Below are 19,216 nucleotides of genomic sequence, written 5' to 3' on the forward strand. Positions count from 1 at the left end.
TCCCCTGATTTCAAATCAAATGCTCTCTCCCCCATGCTCTATTGCTCCCCTGATCCAGTTTCCTAATGCAGCTCCCATTTCCTTCTTGAGTTCACTCATAACTCTCCCCCACAATCTTCACCCAGGTAAGAAGGTAGTAGAATTAAGATCTAATCTGGGTTTTTCTGACCCAAAATCCAAGGCTCTCTTCATAGCACTGGGCTGGCTCTTCATACCATTTCCTACTAAGATCCTTCTCTCTCCCTTCCTCCAATGACTGTTTTCCTGCTATGAGTGGGGAAACTGAGGCCAGAGCAAGCAGGCCGCAGAGTCACAAAACTGTTTTAGAGAGAAACTGTCCAGCCCTGGTCCCTCTGCAAGGCCTGCTCTGACCTTAGTCATGCAGCTCACAGTTTCCAGTTATGACTTTGTTAAAAGGACATAAAACTTCATGACTGGTCTTGCCAGTAGGAGGGAAAAGGTCCTTGGGCTGAGAGCCTTCTGGCCTCCTCAACTGTGCCAGCTCAGGGTCCACACCCCAGCTGGGAGATGTGGAACCACCCAAGTAGAAGTCAGTACCACCTTCCAATATATCAAGGCCTGGGACTTCTGCTACAGAGCACCTCCCACCATCTTGGAGAGGGCAAAGAGCAGTGACCAGCAAGGGGAGTGGCAATGACAGTTGAGGCCATAGCCCTGTGCCTCCTTGGCATTCTGAAGCCATTAATCGGATCCCTTATGCTCTGGAGAGTTGGTAGCTCTGGACCATGTAGGATTCCATGGGTCTGGTCTCTTACTCAGCTAGTGCTAAGACGGGATGAGGAACAGGGTGGGGAGGAAAGGGGAAAAATAATTGGTCACAGGGTTTTGAAATGAAAAAATTAGGTAGGGAAGGGAAGCTACTGGCCCAGAGTTCCATAGACAGTAAGCAGCAGACAGGATTTAAACATGAATTCTCTGACTCCCGATCTAGTGGTGTTTTTTCCCTAGATTCCCCAGGAAGCTCACTCTCAATGCCCCCGGGTGGCATGCCTCCCCTCCACTGACCAAGCTCTAGCCCAAGGTGCCAGGCCTGGCCTGGGAAGCAGATACCCTCCGAGTAGGAGATGAGTCACGGGCTGTGGCCCTACAGCTTCCTCCCAGACAGAGGAGGAAGTCAGTGAGGCCTCAGAGGGCAGGAAGCTCAATGCCCCCAAGGAAGAGGAGTGTCCAGGCCCCCCCCAAGGACCTTCCCCGAGGAGGCTCTAGGAAGTGGTTGGTCATCAGCCCAGGGATTGGGTGGGGGCCTGCAGGAGGGGTGGGTCTCTGCACTAGAATTCTTTTAGGGTAGTCAAGTTAAAGGTCATGTGGCTAAGTAGGTCCTAGGCTAAGCCGGGTCCCTTGGCAGCAGAGGGGAATGATTGTGTTTGCTCGACCTTGCCAATGACAAACAGCCCTGAGTTAGGGCTCCAAGATTTGGGTCACTATACAGCTGTATTATCCTAAACCATGGCCTGTGCCTCCACTTCTCCTCTGGTCACCCCTGGAAGAGTCCCTGTTGGTAGGAAAGACAACCCAGCTGTAGAAGGAACACCAAGTCTAGAGGTCTTTATAGCACTCCCCACCCCCCACCATTCCTTCTGCAAACCAAGCCCTACCATGGGGGCCTGTTTTCAGTTCTACTTTTCCTCTGGACTTCTATTCCGGGGCTGTGGTCATGGTTTATATTTGGGATGGGAATGTCTTGGTGCATCTGACCATTCCTGGCAGAGATGCCAGCCACAGGGAGCCAGCCTCCTGTGCCTGTCACTATGGTAACCCAGCCACACTTAGTGCTGGGCTTCCCAGGGGCATCCATGAAAGGAGCCTGAGGAATTGGGATGGGGTTTGTATTTGAGATAAACCCTCAGGGTCTACTGCCCCTAGCTTGAAGAGTTTAGGGCTAGGCAGATTCTGGCTTAAAGTATGGGAAGGGGGGAAGAATTTGGGGATGTTTCCTGGCTTTAACAAATTCGACCTAAGTCTCAGTTTTCCCATCTGTAAAATGATGTATGGGGGCTGCATTGAGCTAGAAGAGAGCTTTTCACCTCTAAATCCTCTGAAACCTCAGAGTTCTTTAGGTGGCCCTGAGGCCATGAATGCCCCAGCTGCCTAGATAAGACATGTGTCAGGATTGCCCACACCCACTTTGTCTAGATTTCAAAATCAAATCATTGCCTGCCTCATGGTGGCCCCATCCTTCAGGAAAGTTCCATTCCAGTCCCATTCACAGGGGCGCATTCTATTGCAACTAGTAGAAAGATTAGTCTAAGCTCTTTTTTTGATCTAGGCAGCAACTAAGGGTCAAGAGAGAAGAAATATCCTTTTCCCCAGGTTAGACAGCATCAAGCTGGGATTTCAACGCAGGTCCTCTGACTCTAATTCAATGCTTTGTCTCTATCTGCTGGGGAGTGTGTGTGTGTGTGTGTGTGTGTGTGTGTGTGTGTGTGTGTGTGTGTGTGTGTGTGTGTGTGTGTGTGTGTGTGTGGTATTGGTGGGGGGGATATGTCATGCTCAGGGATCTATCTCCTTATCCCTCCCCAGGGCAGGAACTGCATGGTGGGGACAGAAAGGGAAGTATGCTATCACACACTAGGCAGATCAGCTAACCAGCAAAGCTCCCTGGGAAGAAAAGTTATTCAGGAAGGGATGGTGGCTACCTGGGACTGGCTATCTGTCTCCTGGACAGTGATGGTTTATCCTTTCACCCCAATCCCTAGGAGCAGGTTCTGATCCCAGCAGGACTCTCCTTGCACAGAAAGATGAAGCCTCAAGTCTGATCCTATGACTTTTGTTAGAATATAAATTCCTTGAAGATAGACTGTTTTGTTTTGTATCTCTAGTGCCTAGTACACAGCTTGTTGGATTGGATGAGACCCTTTTGGAAGGGACAGAGAGAAGGCTAATTTTGCCTGCAGATGGAGCTGGTTTAGGAATTCATGTTCTAGCTAAGTGAAAAAAGTTCCTCCCCAGTCTCCTCCCCTCCCCCAGATGCTTCAATCTCACCTCTAGCATTAGGGATTCAAGGCTAGAGAGTGAGAAATTGCTGCGCATCTTCCTAATATAACAAAAGACCTCATAAACTACTTAGTTTTGCCCCAAATGTACTTATCATGTGATATTATGTATCTTACCCCCTTTACTAAACTGTTCTCCATAAGGGCAGGGTCTAGTTCTTATCTATACTTTGCATCTCTTCCAGCTAGGAAAATGTGGCTTTACAACACTAATTATGGGGGGAGAGGCAATCTGGTGACTATTCTCAGAAAAAGCAGAATGTTGAATTTGAGAGAAAACTGCAAAAGAAGGCAGAGCAGGGATCACAGCATAGCTTGATCCTTCCATAGGGTTTATAGGGAAAGCTGGAAGAATCCAAGATCTTTTGCTCCATCCCCTCATTTTACAGATGGGAAAACTGAGGTCCTTAGAGTTATGTAACTAGTCTAAGACCACACAGCTAGCAAGTAGCAGCAGCAAGTGAAACAGATATTTTGATGTTAAATAGAGTGGTCTTTCTAGGAAAGGCTTAGAGCCTTATACCACTATGGACAAGTTGGGGAGTTGCCATGTTAACCAATTCCCTCCACTAGGAGTTGGGGTCTCTCCTGGGAAGACAGGTCTACCTATGAATGAGGTGCAGTCTCTGTGATCCCCTGCAGTACTCCTGCTCTGTCTGATTCCCAACCTCAGTTTCCCCTCTTGAATCTGGCAAGCAGGAGGCTCCCTTAGCCCATCACTGGGCCAGCTCCCTTCACCCTTCCAAAGGACCATCGACCTCCCTCTCCCCCTCCCCCTCATTGGGGGCCAGGCAGGCTCTGGGCCCAGTAGGAATGCAGGCTAGCGCCTGGAGACACATTCCAGGGGAGACCCCGGGGTCGGGGGCAAGTTTGTGCAATGCTGCTGCGCAGGAGGCCTTGGCCGACCCAGCCTCCCCCACCCCCAGCCAAGGGGCGGAGGGGGAAATGGAGTCGCCTCCTCCTTTACTTCCCGGGGTGGGGAAGTGGGGGGGCCTGCGGGCAGGGAGTCCAGCGGGGAAGGAGGTGGGGAGGGTTTGGGGGCACAGCCAAGCCACTGTCCAGGTCCTGATAAAAGCTGCTTGGGCTTGGCCTCCTGGCCGCAGCACCAGGCATTCCTGAACCGTAAACAGAGAACCACAAGCCCAGTTGGGGGCAGCTCACCCGGGGCTCAAGGGGAAGGGCAGGGGAAGTAGGGACTGGACATCTGGAAAAGTCCCTTCCCCGAGCCGGCCTCCGCTCCCTCTGGGTGGCTCAGCAAACTCCAGCACTGCAGGCATTTAAAATTAGCCCGAGCACGCCCCTCCCCTCCCCCCACCCCCAGGGTAGTCAGGGAGGGAACTCAAAGCTCCCCGCCAAAGGTGGGGGGGCGGGGTAGGGAGGAGGTGACTCATCAGGTCTTTTCCATCCTTCGCTCACTTCCACGCTCCCCAGCTTTTCTATCCTGTCAGCCTTTCTGGGGGAAATCCCCCACTCTAGGTCCTGTTCGGCCTAGGACTCCTGGGCAGGTCCGCCCCCTCAGGAAAGCCCAGGGCCTGTTTTTTCCTTCCACCCACTGCTCTGCCCGGGGCTCCATCCAGATCCTCCAGCTAGCATCAGAGCTGGGAGAACTAGTCAGGACCTTCCATAGAGTGGAGCCAGCCACGGCCAAATTCCTGGGGGCCGCACAGAGTAGCAGCCAAGGCATTGGATTTGGAGTCAGAATAATAATGATAATAATCGCTTCCATTTGCATAATGCTTTGAGGCTGGCAAACTCTTGCACATAATCTCATTGTAGTCTTACAAGCACAGAGTGAGGAAAGCGCTATATGGCCAGAGCATTTACGAAGCCCTTACTATGTGCCAGGCACTAGGTTAGGCATGTAAATCCAAACAAGACAGTCCGGGGAGGCTTAGAGTTGAAGAGATTTGTCTTCATCCAGACGAGATTTGAACCCAGGTCTCCCTGACTTCAAGCCCAGTACTGTGGCCATTTCATCACTTATCCAGTTTTGCTACTTAGTACGTGGGTGACCTTGGGCACTAAGTCACCCTATTCGATGGTTTTTTCAACTTTAAAACGATTGGGTTGGACTCGATGCTGAGGTCCCACCCGGTTCTAAAATCCCGGGATCGTGGGGGACTCTCTCTCTGTTCAGCTTCCCCGGGTTTATTCGGCAGAATTAAGCCCCCCAACACCCATCTAGTCACACCTTTTTGGTAGAAGTAACCCCGCCGGAACTGTCTCCGAACCCCAGTCCCTCCCCTCCCCTTGGCCCCGCCCCCAGACCTCACTCACCTGGAGTACAGGTGCACCAGGTCCCCAGATTCTTGAGGGTGCTCCGGGGTTCCCAGCCCCAGGCAGAGGAACAGTTTCCGTCCCCCACCCCCAGCCCCACTCCCGACACTGCTCCCGGGCGGCGGGGCAGCCGCAGCCCCGAACCCTTCCCGGCCCGGACTCACCTTGAGGGGCGCTGACAGCAGCCGGTGCAGAGCGGGGATCTGGGAACCTAGAGGCAGTGCCCCATCCAGGGTGCAGGTGGGGGCCCGGCGGGGCTCCGGGAAGTTGGCGCAGGCGAAGGGGTCCGCGTCTTCCAAGTACTGCACCCTCACCATTACCACCGCCGCCTCGCCGTCCTCCCGGCCGGACCCACCCGCCATGGCCCCCGCCGCCAGCCCGATCGGCTCGGCTGGGCCGCCTCCCTCCGGACCCCGAGGCGGCGGATCCACTCTGCAGCCGTAGCTGGAAGGACCCGGCAGAGCTGAGGGGGAAAGGGGAGGGGCGAGAAAGGGGGCGGGGCCGAATAGGGGGCGGGGCGAGGAGGCGAGGTCCCGGAACGCGGCGACCACGACCAGAGTCTGGGGGCGGAGCTACCAATCAGCCAATCAGAGTCTGGAGGTCTCACTACACGAACGATCCGTTAGCCGGCTGGGTGGGGGAAGGTGCGGGGCGGGAGGTGGGAAAAATGATCTCTTCAGTGAGTTCTGGGATTGGCTGTTTCTCCGTAGTCTGCGGAGATGGGGAGGGGCATTGTCTTCCTCTGTGTGGGGATGGATAGGGGATGGCTCCCCTCAGTTTGGGAGGAGGGGGAAGGGGACTCATTCTCTCTCTGCAATAGGTGGAGTGGACTAGGTTCCTCTCAATCTTACGTGTGCGCGCGTGCCCTCAAAAAGTTCGTTCTTTCAGAGAAGACACATATAACGTGCACATATATGTATATACATGTATACACCCATGTATACACAGCTGCATACGTATATACATATACTGTTCAGTCGTGTCTGACTCTTCCTCACCCCCTTTTGGGATTTTCTTGGCAGAGACACTGGAGTGTTTGCCATTTCCTTCTCCAGCTCATTTTACAGAGGAGGAAACTGAGGCAAACAGGGCAAAATGACATGCCCAGGGTTACCCACCTAGTAATTGTCTGAGGCCGGATTTGAACTGACTCTGAGCCCAGTGCTGTATCCATTGTGCCACTTAGCCTGCAGTATGTGTCTTGTCTATCTATCTATATTTAAATGAACAAACAGTCTTGAGCCAGATTATAAGGTGGCTATAAATGCCAAACATGCAAATTTGTATTTTAACCTAAAGGCAATGGGCCAAGCTTCTTCAGCATGGTAGTAACCTGGAAGAACTGCTCTTAAGATGTTAATTTGGCATCTGACAGGAGAATGTACTGGAGAGGGAAGAAATTAAAATGTAGGGAGATCAATTAGGATGCAATTGAAATGACCAGATGCAGAAGAGGTGATAAGAGTCTGGGCTAGGGTGATAATCCGAGAAGAAAGGAGATTATGGAAAGGTGTTTAGGACCTAGAATCTACATATTTTGGAAACCTATTCAATATTCGTGGTCAGTAAGAGGGAAGAAGGGTTGATGATGACTCCTAGGTTGTAGACCTGGGTAATTGGGTAACTGGGAAAATGTTGCTGTCTGACTATAATGGGGAAATTCAAAGAGGAGTGGATTTGAGGGAAAGACTATGAATTTTGCTTTAGACCTGTTGAGTTTGGGAGTCTTGTGGGACAGCCATAGGATGGCTACTGGTGATGGAGAATTGGAACTTAAAAGAATGACTAGGCTTGGATATCTACATCTTAGGATCAGATGGCAATTGAACCCAAAGGAGCTGGGAGTAGTCACCAAATAAGAGACTTATAACTAAACATATAACTAAAGTAAATAGTCCTGACGTGAATGATGAATGTACACGGAAGAATGTGGAGACAGGAGAACTAGGAGGAAGTAGTGTCACAAAGACCTTTAGAAAAGTAAAGTATGTAGGAAGAGAGAGGAGTTAAGGATGTCAGATCCAGAAGAGAGACTAAGAAGAATAAGGAATGAGAAGTCATTGAATTTGGCAACTAAGAGATGACTGGTAACTTTGGAATGAGCATTTTCAGTTGAGTGATGAAATCAAGTCAGATTGTAGAGGATTTAGAAGAGTGATGAGGAAGCAGCGGACCACCTAGTTTAAACAGCTTTCTCAAGGAATTTGGTTGAAAAACAGAAGAGAGATACAGCTAGCTAGACAATACCTAGTGAGAAAGGTGGGATGTAGGGAGGGTTTGATGAGTGTAATAGTGATATTGGCCCATGAGGTACAAATCCTTAGAACATACTCAGACCCTCTGAGTAGCCCAGCTGGAATGATTTTTCCATCATGGAGGCAATACAGAAAGTGAATTTGGTGAGAACTCCTAGAAGGGAGTTAAGGATTTAAGGGAATTAAAGATTCATAGGGCCAGGAGTTTTAGGGTACTCCTTGACTCCAGGTGTTCTGTACATGTTAGTATTTATATAGTGCCTACTATGTGCCCAGCACTATGCTAAATGCTTTACAAATGTTATCTTATTTGATATTCAAAACAACAGTGGAAGGTGCAATTATTATTAACATTTTACACTTGAGGAGACTGAGGCAAACAGAGGTTGTGACTTGTCTAGGATCACACAGCTTGTAAGTGCCTGCAGCTGGATTTGAACTCAGGTTTTCCTGACTCCAAGACCAGTGCTCCAACCACTGTGCCACTTAGCTGCCCCAACTAGTTTTGTTACTTTAAGTTTCAGCTCACTCTCCCCGGGGACCTTATGTGTGTTCAAGAGTACAGTGGACTCCTGGAGCTTGGGGGAGGTGATTATTTTCACAACTTTTATACCATTTTAGTAGATATTCCTTCATAAAAATTAATTGATGTCAATTAATTTATTGATATTGGGGGAGGATGTTGGATGGGAGCTGCCAAAAATAGTATTAGAAGCCCCCAAACCCTCAGGATTACCCCCTTAGAACTCTAAGGGGAACAGTAACATTATTTCCTGGGGAACCTACCCTGCCAGTGCAATTGGGTTGGATGAGTGGCCCCAGGGTGGGATGTTTCATAGAGAATGGGGGAGAGATTTGTAGTCAACAAGGAAGGAACTATTGGATTGGGAGAGACTGAAGAACAGAGAGAGAGAGACATGATAGTGGGAGAAATTTACTGGAGAAGATATGAGGGAATGGGATCAAAGGTACATGTAGAAGGGCTGGCCATGGAGAAAGGTCCACCTCTTCCTCATCGGCTGAAATAGTGGGTGTTATTGTTAAAGGGTTGTTTGATGAAGGGGCAGAGAGAAGGGGGAGCTCTAGGCAAAGGACCTCAATTTTCTCTGTAAAATATGAGACCTCTGCTGAGGTGGGGGAAGGGGCTGCTGTTGGTTGGAGGAGAGTTTGAGGCGTGGGGGGAGGGCTGGGACAGATTCCTCAAATATTTAGTCAAATCTCCTTCTCTGTTCTTTGAATGAGATTAGGATAACTATTACCAGGCTTTTTTGACCGGAATGTGTAAATGAGGGAATTCACTAAGTAGAACCCTTCATAAGAACTCATCAAACATTTTGTGAATGAAACCTGGCTTCATTTTCTGGCTGTGCCATGCATGCCACCTAGATCAAAGGACCTCAACTCTGAGTGCTTCAGTGTCCTCATCTCAAAAATGAGAATGGAAGTGGGTTAACTGTGCTTTCTAGCTCTAGAATCAAATAAGATTAGAAGTTATCCACAAAGTCCTCTAGTCCAACTCCCTCATTTTACATATGAGGAAACTGAGGAACTTGGAGGTTTAGTGAGTGGTATGAGGCCACAGAGGAAAGATTGAAGAAGAGAGAAAGGAGCTTCCAGATCTCCTTTATGTTACTGATCTGATCCCAAATCGCCCAGTATTTGATCTTGCCCAAAGTGAGTACTTAATGACTTGGTTGACGAATTGAATTGTCCAGATAGCTGCCCTACAGTAACTAGATTTAGTGTTTACTGCTCCCTGCTGTCCTTCTTGGGAATCGTCTCTCTTTGGGCTTCCCAGTCCTCCTTAAAATATTCTTAGTCAAGTATATATTTAAGGGTCTAAACCTCCCCGTAGAATTACCCAGAGGGATCCTACCCCAGGAAGGATTTCCTAGATAATGGTCAAAAGGGCTCTGGACATCATCAAGTCACAAACTGGCAGACCTTAGAGCCACTGCCCTCTCCATCCATAGTGATCAGATGATCTGGAAAAAAGAACTCCAATCTGGGGCTGGCCTTGGACCCTCTTACCGGGCAGAGTAAAGCCCCTTTCCCTCCTGTTTGGTGCAACCCTAGGGAGAGTCAGGATCTCTACTGGGACCCTGAAGCTAATTTCACGGGATGCCAGCTGTGTGTGGAGAGTGTGTGTCTGTGTGGTTTCCTTGCCCATTTTCCATTGGAATTCTACCCTTATCGACCCCTATTCCAATACTGCCTAATCTACAGGCAAAACATCTTTTGAGGTTGCCCTGGGGACCTTAGTGAAGCACTGCAGAAGCTGTGGCCTCAATGTTAGAGAGAGGACAGGTTTTAAGGGGACAGGCAGGTTGGGTTTGGTATTGGAGGGTTGGAGAGATTTGGCAGTTTGATTTGGGGGTGCCATCTAATTGATAAGGGTTCCAGTATGAGGATCTCGGTTTGGGAAAATTCACTGTCTGGGTTTGAAGGAGTCTGTACTGGGCTTGGGATTTGGGGAGAAATTGATGGGGGGGTTCAGAATAGGAGGTAAGCAGATTCAGAGTGGGGTAGGAGGGTCGGGATTGCCGAAGTGTGGTAGGGATGGGTTTGGGGGTGGGGGCTCAGGGTTGGGGGGATCGGGAATGGGATTGGGGGGAGCGAACGCCACGTGCCTGTGACGCGGGGGCGCCCAGGAGGCAGCGGCAGCAGCTGTGGCGGCGGCTGAGGCAGGCGTGGGGACTGAGGCTGTCGGCAGGCGAGCCGGGCCGGGCCAGGCCGGAGGAAGATGCTGCCGGCCACACTACCCCTTTTGGGGATGCCCCTGCCCGGAGCAGGGTCGGGGGTGGCCGACGGGGCGGCGGGAGAGTCCGTCCTGCCCCCTGCGGGCTTGGCGCTGTTGCGCTGGCAGTGGCACGAGGTGGAGGCGCCCTACCTGGTGGCCGTGTGGATCCTGGTGGCCAGCTTGGCCAAGATCGGTGAGTGCGCCAGAGCTTGCTCTGTCCCAGCCTGGGGTCCCGTGCCCGTTCGCCTGCCCCCCCCCGCCCTTGGTACGCGGAGCTCACCCTGTTGTCCATCCTTCTTCTCCGCACCCCTCCACCCCCCACCCCATCTCCTCTCTCCCTTGCATGCGACACCTGGAGATTTCGAATCTGCGGATTCGAGGTTCCACCCTTCCTGCTCCCCTTTACTCCCTTTCCCTCTCTGCTGCCTCGGTTTCTCTCAGGGGTTTCTTCTCAGATCTGCTTCCTCAACCCCCGCCTCTGCGGAGCACCCCACTCTTCTGCCTCCAGTCTCCATTCTGCCTCATTGCCCCTCCTCGGCTCCCTGTCTTTTAGCCTCCCCCCGCTTCTGCTTCCACCATGATGCCCCCTCTCCCCTGCACCTCTGCCCCTCTAGTTCTCGGCTGTCCTCCAAGGAGGCTTCGCAGTCAGAGACTTAGGTACCCCTTCTGCCATAATAGGGAAAGTGAGGCACTACTACTGAGATAGTGGAGGAATTCTCAGTGGAGCCGGCTCCGGAACGCAGCTCAGAGACCTCAATATTCCTGCCCAGCCGGGTCCCAGGACAAGGTTTACCAATTTTGTGAGCTCTATATCATCTATCACTGGCCTTTTAGCCTTCACTATAACATACGACTTGACACAACACAAAAGAAATCCCTGTTGACCAAGAGGAATGGAATATTTTTATCTTAATGAAATGTATGTCTATAGGAACGACTATTTAAAAGTGGCTCTCCTTTCAACCCTTCGTCATGGCGTCCTAGGTGGTTGCCTACTTTGCCCACCCTCTACTCTCCCCCTGCTGTTCTTTATTCTCTGGGTGCTTCTAAGTTGGCTGGCTGCCCAGTGCTGGGCTGCTCACCGTATTTTGTTCCTCTTCAAGACGAGCTCCCAGATGTGGGGGTAGCCTAGACATCTGCCTATCAGAATCCTTAGTCCTTTAGGGTTCAGCTAAGGTGCCATCACCTCCACAAAACCTTCCCTCCTCTCTGTAGCTATAAGTATTGTCTCTGATCAGATTTTCCTGGAGCACTTTTTCTGGCTCTCTCCTTTACCCCTGTAATACTTAATCTTGTATGTGAAAGGCAGTAGCTTGGTGGAGAGCTGGCTTGGGAACTTGGGTTCAAGTCCTGGGTTCAGAACCTCTCTGCTCTAGACAACTCTGAAATACTAACTATAGGTTACCAGGCAGGTGCTAATATGCATTGGTACAGGAAGTTTCCTCAGAAGCAGTCTCCTGTACTCATGAAATCACAAATAGTGTGTGTGTATGTGTATGTGCATGTGTGTGTGTGTGCACGTATGTGTGTAAGCTCCTTGAGGGCAGGTGACTCTTCTGTTTGTTTTCTGTCTTTGTATCTCTTGCATCCATAACTGTACTTTGCATAGAATTTGCACTTAATAAATATTTATCGTCCTTAGGATGGAATCCTTGGTCCCTTCTGTTACTACTACTCCCTAACTCTGGGTTTTTATTCATCTGAATTACAGCTGCTTCCCTGAAATATCACTGCCCCATCTTCATATTCAGTAAAGCAGCCAATCTGATGCACCACCCTCCCCCCCCCAACCACACACACACACACACACACACACACACACACACTCCTGAAATGAGGAGCCCCTCCCTCAGGATCCCATTCCTGCCCCTTTGTTGTGTTTGTGATTCCACAAGATGGGTGTATGTGGCTGATTACAACTGACAATTGCTGTTCTTTCCCCATGGCTGCTGACTGGCATTGTCTGTACCCTAGCCTTGCCACTGTGCAGCCTTCATGGATAGATTCTGTAACCTAGAATCCAGGGGAAACCCAGGGAGACAGCTCAGGCTGATTGGGACTCTGCCAGAAATGGAAAATGACTGTCCCCTTCTGCTGCCACAGACTAATCAGAAAGTGGAGTTCAAAAATGGCCTTGGGAGTCAGAGGGGGTACTCCCCCATTCATAGTATCAAGCATTGTTCTGATTTTTGGGAAGGGAAGCTGTGAGCATCCACGGTCACTGGAGGCAGATAGAGGTGCAGGGGAGGAGGGATGCCTTGGTGCCTGAGAGGAGGTGGGAGGAGGGTAAAGAGGTAAAGGGAAAGGATCATCTGTCAGTCTGTAAGATCAACGTGGGAAGAGCTGTTACAGGGCCAGGAAGCAGGCAGAGTAAGGCAGCAGGAGATGCCCTTGGGAGCAGATGGCCCAGAATCTATGTGGCTCATGAGTGACCAAGGGGAGTTTCTGCTTAGCATTTGGAGCACGAATAAGCTCTGAAATGACTGCAGGTTCCCCCATAAATCATGCTTCTTCTTCTAGCTTGGAAGAAATGGTAGGAGATGAGAAAGAGAAACCTTCCTTCTGAGGATAGATGAAGGCAGGCCACACACACACACACACACACACACATACACACACATCTTCAAACATGGGGTTCTTCATCCAAAAGACCACTGTTTATCCACTGGCTAAACAAACATCCTATCTTCTCTAACCCCCACTTTAGAGGTGGCATTGTAAAAGAGAAAGCATGATAGGTTTGGAGTCAGAAGTCCTGAGTTTGAATCCTAGCCCCTGCTACTTACTAGCCATGTTATCTTTCAACTTAAAATTTTCTGTGCCTTGGTTTCCTCATCTGTAAAACTGGGGTGTTGAGGGATGATCTCTGACAATCTTCCAGGTCTGGGATCTATGATCCATTGTACTAATCTTCCCTGTGTCATTTTGGGAAAGGCTTTTAATTTCCTTCAGTTTTCTCCTCTTTAAAATGAAAGGGTTGGAATGGATGACCTCTAAGGTCCTTTCCAGCTCTAATATTTGTGGTTTAGGATTTGTGTTTATCTCTGTTTAGATGTTCAGGGTGTATGCCTTTGCCTAGCTGTCTGCTTCATGGGTGGCCTGGATTCCTGGATTCCTCAGCCCTGCTTTGTGATGTGGGGGCCACCAATCAGAGAAGGTCCAGAGTGGTAGCCCCTGGCTTAGGAGTGAGAGGAACCTGGCCAGTTTCTCCATTTTTCCCCACCCCCTTCTCTCTTTCTCCATGACTTCCTTTACAACAGGGCCAAGGTCTTTAGCCCATGCAGGAACTGTGAGGGATACAAAAACACAGTTTGTAATCTGTCTGGGAAGACAGGACATGCATATATACAAACTAACAATATAAGGCTTACCAAATGGGGCCCCTGGAAGTAAGTTCTGCAGGACCTCAGAAGAGGGAGAGATTGTTGGGGTAGACAAAGAAGATGGAGTTGTTGAGGGTGTTGAGGAAGGGCAGGCACTTCAGAAGGTGGGGCACATCAGGGAGGAGAAAGCAAAAACAGTCAGGACCTGAGTTCAAATTCCAGCTCTACTCAACTATACTTTCCCTCTCTAAGACTTAATTTTCTCATCTATAAAATGATGGACAATCTCAAAAGTCATTCAGGGATCTAGGTAGTCTTCCCAGGTCCCTTTGGACAATAAAATAACCATGAGATGTAATTCCAGATGTTCACACTGGATACCATCTTCTCACCCCCAGACCCTTCAGAATTACTTATAGTTCTCGGCCCTGATTTGAGTGCCCTGATGAGATGGGCTCTGGGTTAGTAGACATGCAAGAGAAGTTCCAGGTGGTTCAGTTACCCAGATGCTCCCTGTCCTGGACCCTTTTCCTTTCTACCTATCCAAATCCTGTCTGCCCTCCTTCCTGATTCAACTGTCTACGTACATGCCCCAAAAAACCTTCCTGGATCACCTGTAGTCTGAATGAACAAATAAGTGAAAGGATACTTGTTAATGGCTACGATGCACCAAGCACTGGACTGGGCATGGGCCACATAAAACCGAAACAACTCTTATCCTGAATGAATTTACATTCAAAGAGGGTGAGACAATGCATATAGGGAAGGGTGTTTGACTTGGGAAGTCATAGGGATGGTGAGCAGAGCGATAAGGGGAGCTTATTAACACACTTTCCAGTAGTAAAGACAGTATTGGGACTTGGTGATGATTTCCAAAGGAAGAGGCTGGAGGGTTGGTGGTGGGGTGGGGAATGGGAGATATATACAATAGCAGAACAGATGGTAAGAATGAATGAAAAAGTATTTATTAAGCCCATACTGTGTGCAAAGCACTGTGCTAGGGAGACAAATAGAAAAACAGAGGCAGTCCCTCCTTCCAAGGAGCTCACTTTCTGATGGAAGAGACAAGGACCATGAGAGATTTCATCTCCAAGTCAGATGGAAAGTCCCATGGTCCTTAGGGTATGGACAGTAGAAAAGCAAATGGTAATATATCTGCTTTCATGCTATTTCCACTAATCAAACTATAACCATTTCCGATAGACTCTCTGCTAATGCCCTCCTCCTGATGATCCTGGGTTCTTTGAGGTGTTGAGAGCGTAAAGGAAGGCACATCCCACCAAGGTGGAAATACACCAAGTATGGGTCTGGTGTTTACTGGATAGATGCCTTTCCTCTTAGGACCGTATTGGTTAAGGACGGAAATGCTCATCACCAGAGCCATGGGCATCATGAAACCCTCTACCAAGTCACAGGTTACTGTTGTTTGTTCTTCATTTCCAAGAGGACCAATGACATCATGGAGTGATGTCTTGATTTGTGCATGACTTGAGAGTTGTAGAGAGAATTTCTAAATTGATAAAATCAAGGTACTTTAATAAAGCCTGTGTACAGAGCATTGGGCCAAGTGTTAGGCTAGACATACAGCCTAAATGAGAACTTACAATCTAGTAGAAGGCTAAAATACCTATGCAAACTTTTGAAGGGTCAAGACCTATTATTTCCCCAGATTGGGGACTCCTTTCCCCAACACAATTACTGACAACATAAAAGTTGGAGAGTTCCCTGGGTCCCTGAGCAGTTCAATGTGTGCCTGTGGTTATACAGCTAGTATGTGTCAGAGGTAAAATTTGAACTCAGGTCTTACTGACTCCAAGGCTACCTTCTATCCACTATTCTGCTTTTCACTAACATCAATCATTACAACATAATTGCGTTACAATTATTGTATTTATGATTATTAATTGTTGTAATATGTAGATGTTACAGTTACATGATTGGTTCATTAGAGAGGGGTAGGACAAAGTGCTATGTGAAGTCAGGATCCCAGCAGGGATTCAGGGAAGACCGGTAACATAGTTACATGTCACATTTTGATGTCATGTCTTCCTCCAGCATTAGATTAGAACCCCTAGGGGGCAGATCTATGTCTTCCATGTCTATTTTTTTCTCTACTGTGCCTAACAATTGTTCGATTGCTTTTTCTTATAGTCTTCCACCTCTCCCGGAAGGTAACTTCTGTCGTCCCCGAGAGCTGCCTGCTGATATTACTGGGTCTGGTGCTGGGGGGCATTGTTCTGGCTGTGGCCAAGAAAGCAGAGTACCAGCTGGAGCCGGGCACCTTCTTCCTCTTTCTGCTACCCCCTATTGTTCTTGACTCGGGCTACTTCATGCCCAGTCGGCTCTTCTTTGACAACCTGGGGGCCATTCTGACCTATGCTGTGGTGGGCACCCTATGGAACTCCTTCACTACAGGGGCTGCCCTTTGGGGCATCCAGCAGGCTGGGCTAATGGGTAAGTCTGATTCCATTCCCCTGGAATCTCCAGGCCCTGGGTTGGAGGAGGGGAAGCATGGCTGCATGATCTCAGTTACTTTACCCTCATAAGCCTGGGAAGAACAAAAATGCTCATCTTTGCTGTTTGAGAGAGGCTCTTTGCTTATAGGGTAGTGGAAACAGCATCATATCATGGAGTTAGAGTCAGAGAACATTGGTCAGAATCCCCACTTTGCCTCTTTCTACCTGTGTGACCTTGTCAAATAATTTAATTGATCTAAGCCTCGGTTTCTTTATATGTAAAATGAAGATAATACTGATTATGGCCCCTATGCATACAGGTCTGCCTGTAAGGTAGAGCTTGTGTTAGTATCCCCATTTTGTAGATGAAGAAAATGAGAGAAATTGAATGATTTGATCAAGGTCAAACAACTAATAACTCTCAGAGCTGAGATTTGAACTCAGGTCTCTCCTATATACAAGACCAATGCACTTTCCATGACAACATCTCTGCCCTCACTTCAGATGGAACTGAGGAACGGGGTTGTTGTGTTGCAAGTTCTATAGAAAGCTGAGTTATTATTTTTAGAAGGGACTTTCCAGATCATCTAATATGTGATGAAACACTTTCATTTTATAGCTAAGGAAATGGAACCTCAGGGAGGTCACTACTTTGCTCAAGGTCACCTAGCAAATTAGTGTGCTACTAGGTCTGAGGCCTCTGAGGTCCAATGAGAGTCCTCAGTGCCTGGAGACTGCTCTTCACGCTGAGTCTGTCTGTGCCCGCCTTCCAGAGCAGCAGCTGAGCTGCTGGAGCCCAGCTGAGTCTCCTAGAGCTGAGCAAGTGCTAGGCTCCAGCTGTGTGTGGGCTGGAGGGATGGGGAACCCATCATACCATGTGGCTTGCTTTCTTTCCCCCTTCAACATCCATTCAGCCACTTAGCAGCCCTGCCAGATAGAGCTCTGCTCCTCCATCGTCAGGCCTGACCTGCTTTTGTCCCAGCTTTCCTTCCGTGGAAGCTGTAAAGGTTAGGGCCAATATAGAGAAAGCTGGGGCCAGTGGAAATAAGAAAGTTACCAAAAGATTCCCAGAGTGCTTTTTGATCCTCACCACAACCACAGGAGGTAGGTGCTATTATTATTGCCATTTTACAAATGAGGAAACTGAGGCAGACAGCGGCTAACTGACTTGCCCAGGGTCACACAGCCAGTAACTGTCCAAGGCGTGATTCATAGTTAGGTCTTCCCATGTCTAAGTCCTGCGGTACAGTGGATAGCATAATAGAGTCAGGAAAACTTGAGCTCAAATTTGGTCTGAATCGCTTGAACTGCGTGACCCTAGGTAAGTCTCTTAACCTCTGTTTGCTTCAGTTTCTTCATCTGTAAAATGGGGATGGTAATAAGAGCACCTGCTTCCCCAGGCTGTGAGGATAAAAATGAAGTAATATTTGTAGAATGCTTGACATAGTGCCCGCACATAGTAGGCCCTTAGTAGATACTTATTCCCTAATCTCTTCTTTCCTCTTTATATCTGTGATCCTGTAAACCCCACACTGATAGTTTGTATAAGCAGTTCTCCCCTTCTTAAAAATGAAGAAACAGGTTCAGAAGGGAAAGTGAGCTAGCTGTTACTGGGTACACAGCTAAGAAGAATGAAGCCAGGTCTCCAGAGTCTGAAGGGACCCCCAACCTCTCCCAGTCCAAACTCCTAACTTTATGTGTGAGAAAACAGAGAACCTGCAGAAGCTGAAGACTTTCCTAAGGTCACATAGCTAATATGTCCCAAGCCCTTTCTACATTGTGCACTCAGGGGCATCAAATATGGTGCCTGCCTAAATCAGATATGAAAATGTAATTGGGAAATATTTAACTGACTAAATGAAAATACAATTAAACGTAGATGACCTTCATATGTGGTTTCCTAAGCAGCGATCATCTTGTATTAAAGATTTAGGGGCCCCTTTGACACCACTGCTGGATATTATGGTGGATGAGACTCAGGCTGGGCTCACACTGGTTGGTTTTGTTTAGACTGTGGTGTTTGTGGGTACCTTCTGCTTTTGCTTCAGGAATGGAGAAGTGAGGAGTCCTCTGGTGGGAGGGGCATCTCTCTCTCTCTCTCTCTCTGTCTCTCTGTCTCTCTCTCTCTCTCACCCCCCATAGCTCCCACTGTCCAAGCTGGCTTGCTTGACTTCTTGCTCTTCGGAAGCCTGATCTCTGCCGTGGACCCTGTGGCCGTCTTGGCTGTCTTCGAGGAGGTGCACGTCAACGAGACCCTCTTCATCATAGTATTTGGCGAGTCACTGCTCAACGATGCAGTCACAGTGGTGAGGGCGCCAGTAGAGGTCCTTCAGGGCCACAGAGAGTCATCTGCCCTGGGTTCCATGGTCTTCTTCCCTCTCCTAGCAGACCTGAGGCTCAGAGCTGACCAGTCTGACGGGCTAAATTGTGTGTGTGGGGGGAGGGGGCATAATGCCAGACTTGAGGTCATAAGACCCAGGTGTAAATCCTGACTCTACCCTTTATTTGTTATGTTAATAATAATAATAATTACTAACATTTATGTAGTTCTTTAAGCTGTCTTGTATACATTATCTCATTTGATCTGCATGATAATACTGTGAGGGAGGTGCTATTATGGAAACTGAGGTAGACAGAGGTTAAGTGATTTGCTCATAATTATGCAGCTGGCAAGAATCTGAGGCAGGATTTGAACTCTCCTGACTCCAAGTCCATGGCTCTCTCTACCATCCACTGCAGGTTGCTTGTTTTTGATTGAATCTCTTGCCTCCCTTGTTTCCCTCATTTGTAAAACAGGCATATTAAGACTTGTACCACCTACCTCACAGGATTATTGTAAGGAAAGTATTTTGTAAACCTTAAAATGTTGTAGAAACAGAGAGGCAGCTAGGTGGTGCAAGTTGGTAGAGTGCTGGGTTTAGAGTTCAAAAACCCTGAGTTTGAATCGTCCCTTAGAGACTTACTAGCTATGTGACCTTGGGCAAGTCACTTAGCCTCTCCTAGCCTCAGTTTCCTCATCTGTAAAATGAAGCTAATTATAACACCTCACTGTCATGGGGATCAAATAATACATGTAAAGTGCTTTGCCAAACTTAAAGAGTTATATAAATGTTAGCTACTCTGAAACTTTGCTTTTTCATCTATAAAATGA

The 19,216-nt window shown here is 48.6% G+C and overlaps 2 protein-coding genes across 5 annotated transcripts in view; one reads left to right on the plus strand and one right to left on the minus strand.

Annotated features, from left to right (window-relative positions):
* Positions 1 to 5,743, minus strand: part of FHOD1 (formin homology 2 domain containing 1) — a 35,817-nt gene extending 30,074 nt beyond the window's left edge. For 2 of the 3 annotated variants that reach the window (XM_072636015.1, XM_072636014.1), the window contains exon 1: positions 5,456 to 5,741. In XM_072636015.1, coding sequence (XP_072492116.1) covers positions 5,456 to 5,653 — 198 coding nt within the window. In that variant the 5' untranslated portion in view covers positions 5,654 to 5,741. Of the gene's footprint in view, positions 1 to 5,455 lie in introns of all 3 variants that reach the window. The other variant, XM_072636016.1, reaches the window with a different exon arrangement.
* Positions 5,744 to 10,198: 4,455 nt separating this feature from the next.
* The window catches only part of SLC9A5 (solute carrier family 9 member A5), a 29,265-nt gene continuing 20,247 nt past the window's right edge, over positions 10,199 to 19,216 (plus strand). The window contains exons 1-3 of one of the 2 annotated variants that reach the window (XM_072636028.1): positions 10,199 to 10,479; positions 15,761 to 16,063; positions 18,208 to 18,371. In XM_072636028.1, coding sequence (XP_072492129.1) covers positions 10,290 to 10,479; positions 15,761 to 16,063; positions 18,208 to 18,371 — 657 coding nt within the window. In that variant the 5' untranslated portion in view covers positions 10,199 to 10,289. The remainder of the gene's footprint in view (positions 10,480 to 15,760; positions 16,064 to 18,207; positions 18,372 to 19,216) is intronic. The other variant, XM_072636027.1, reaches the window with a different exon arrangement.

Source organism: Notamacropus eugenii, chromosome 1 (assembly GCF_028372415.1).
Source record: "Notamacropus eugenii isolate mMacEug1 chromosome 1, mMacEug1.pri_v2, whole genome shotgun sequence".
Taxonomy (NCBI): domain Eukaryota; kingdom Metazoa; phylum Chordata; class Mammalia; order Diprotodontia; family Macropodidae; genus Notamacropus; species Notamacropus eugenii.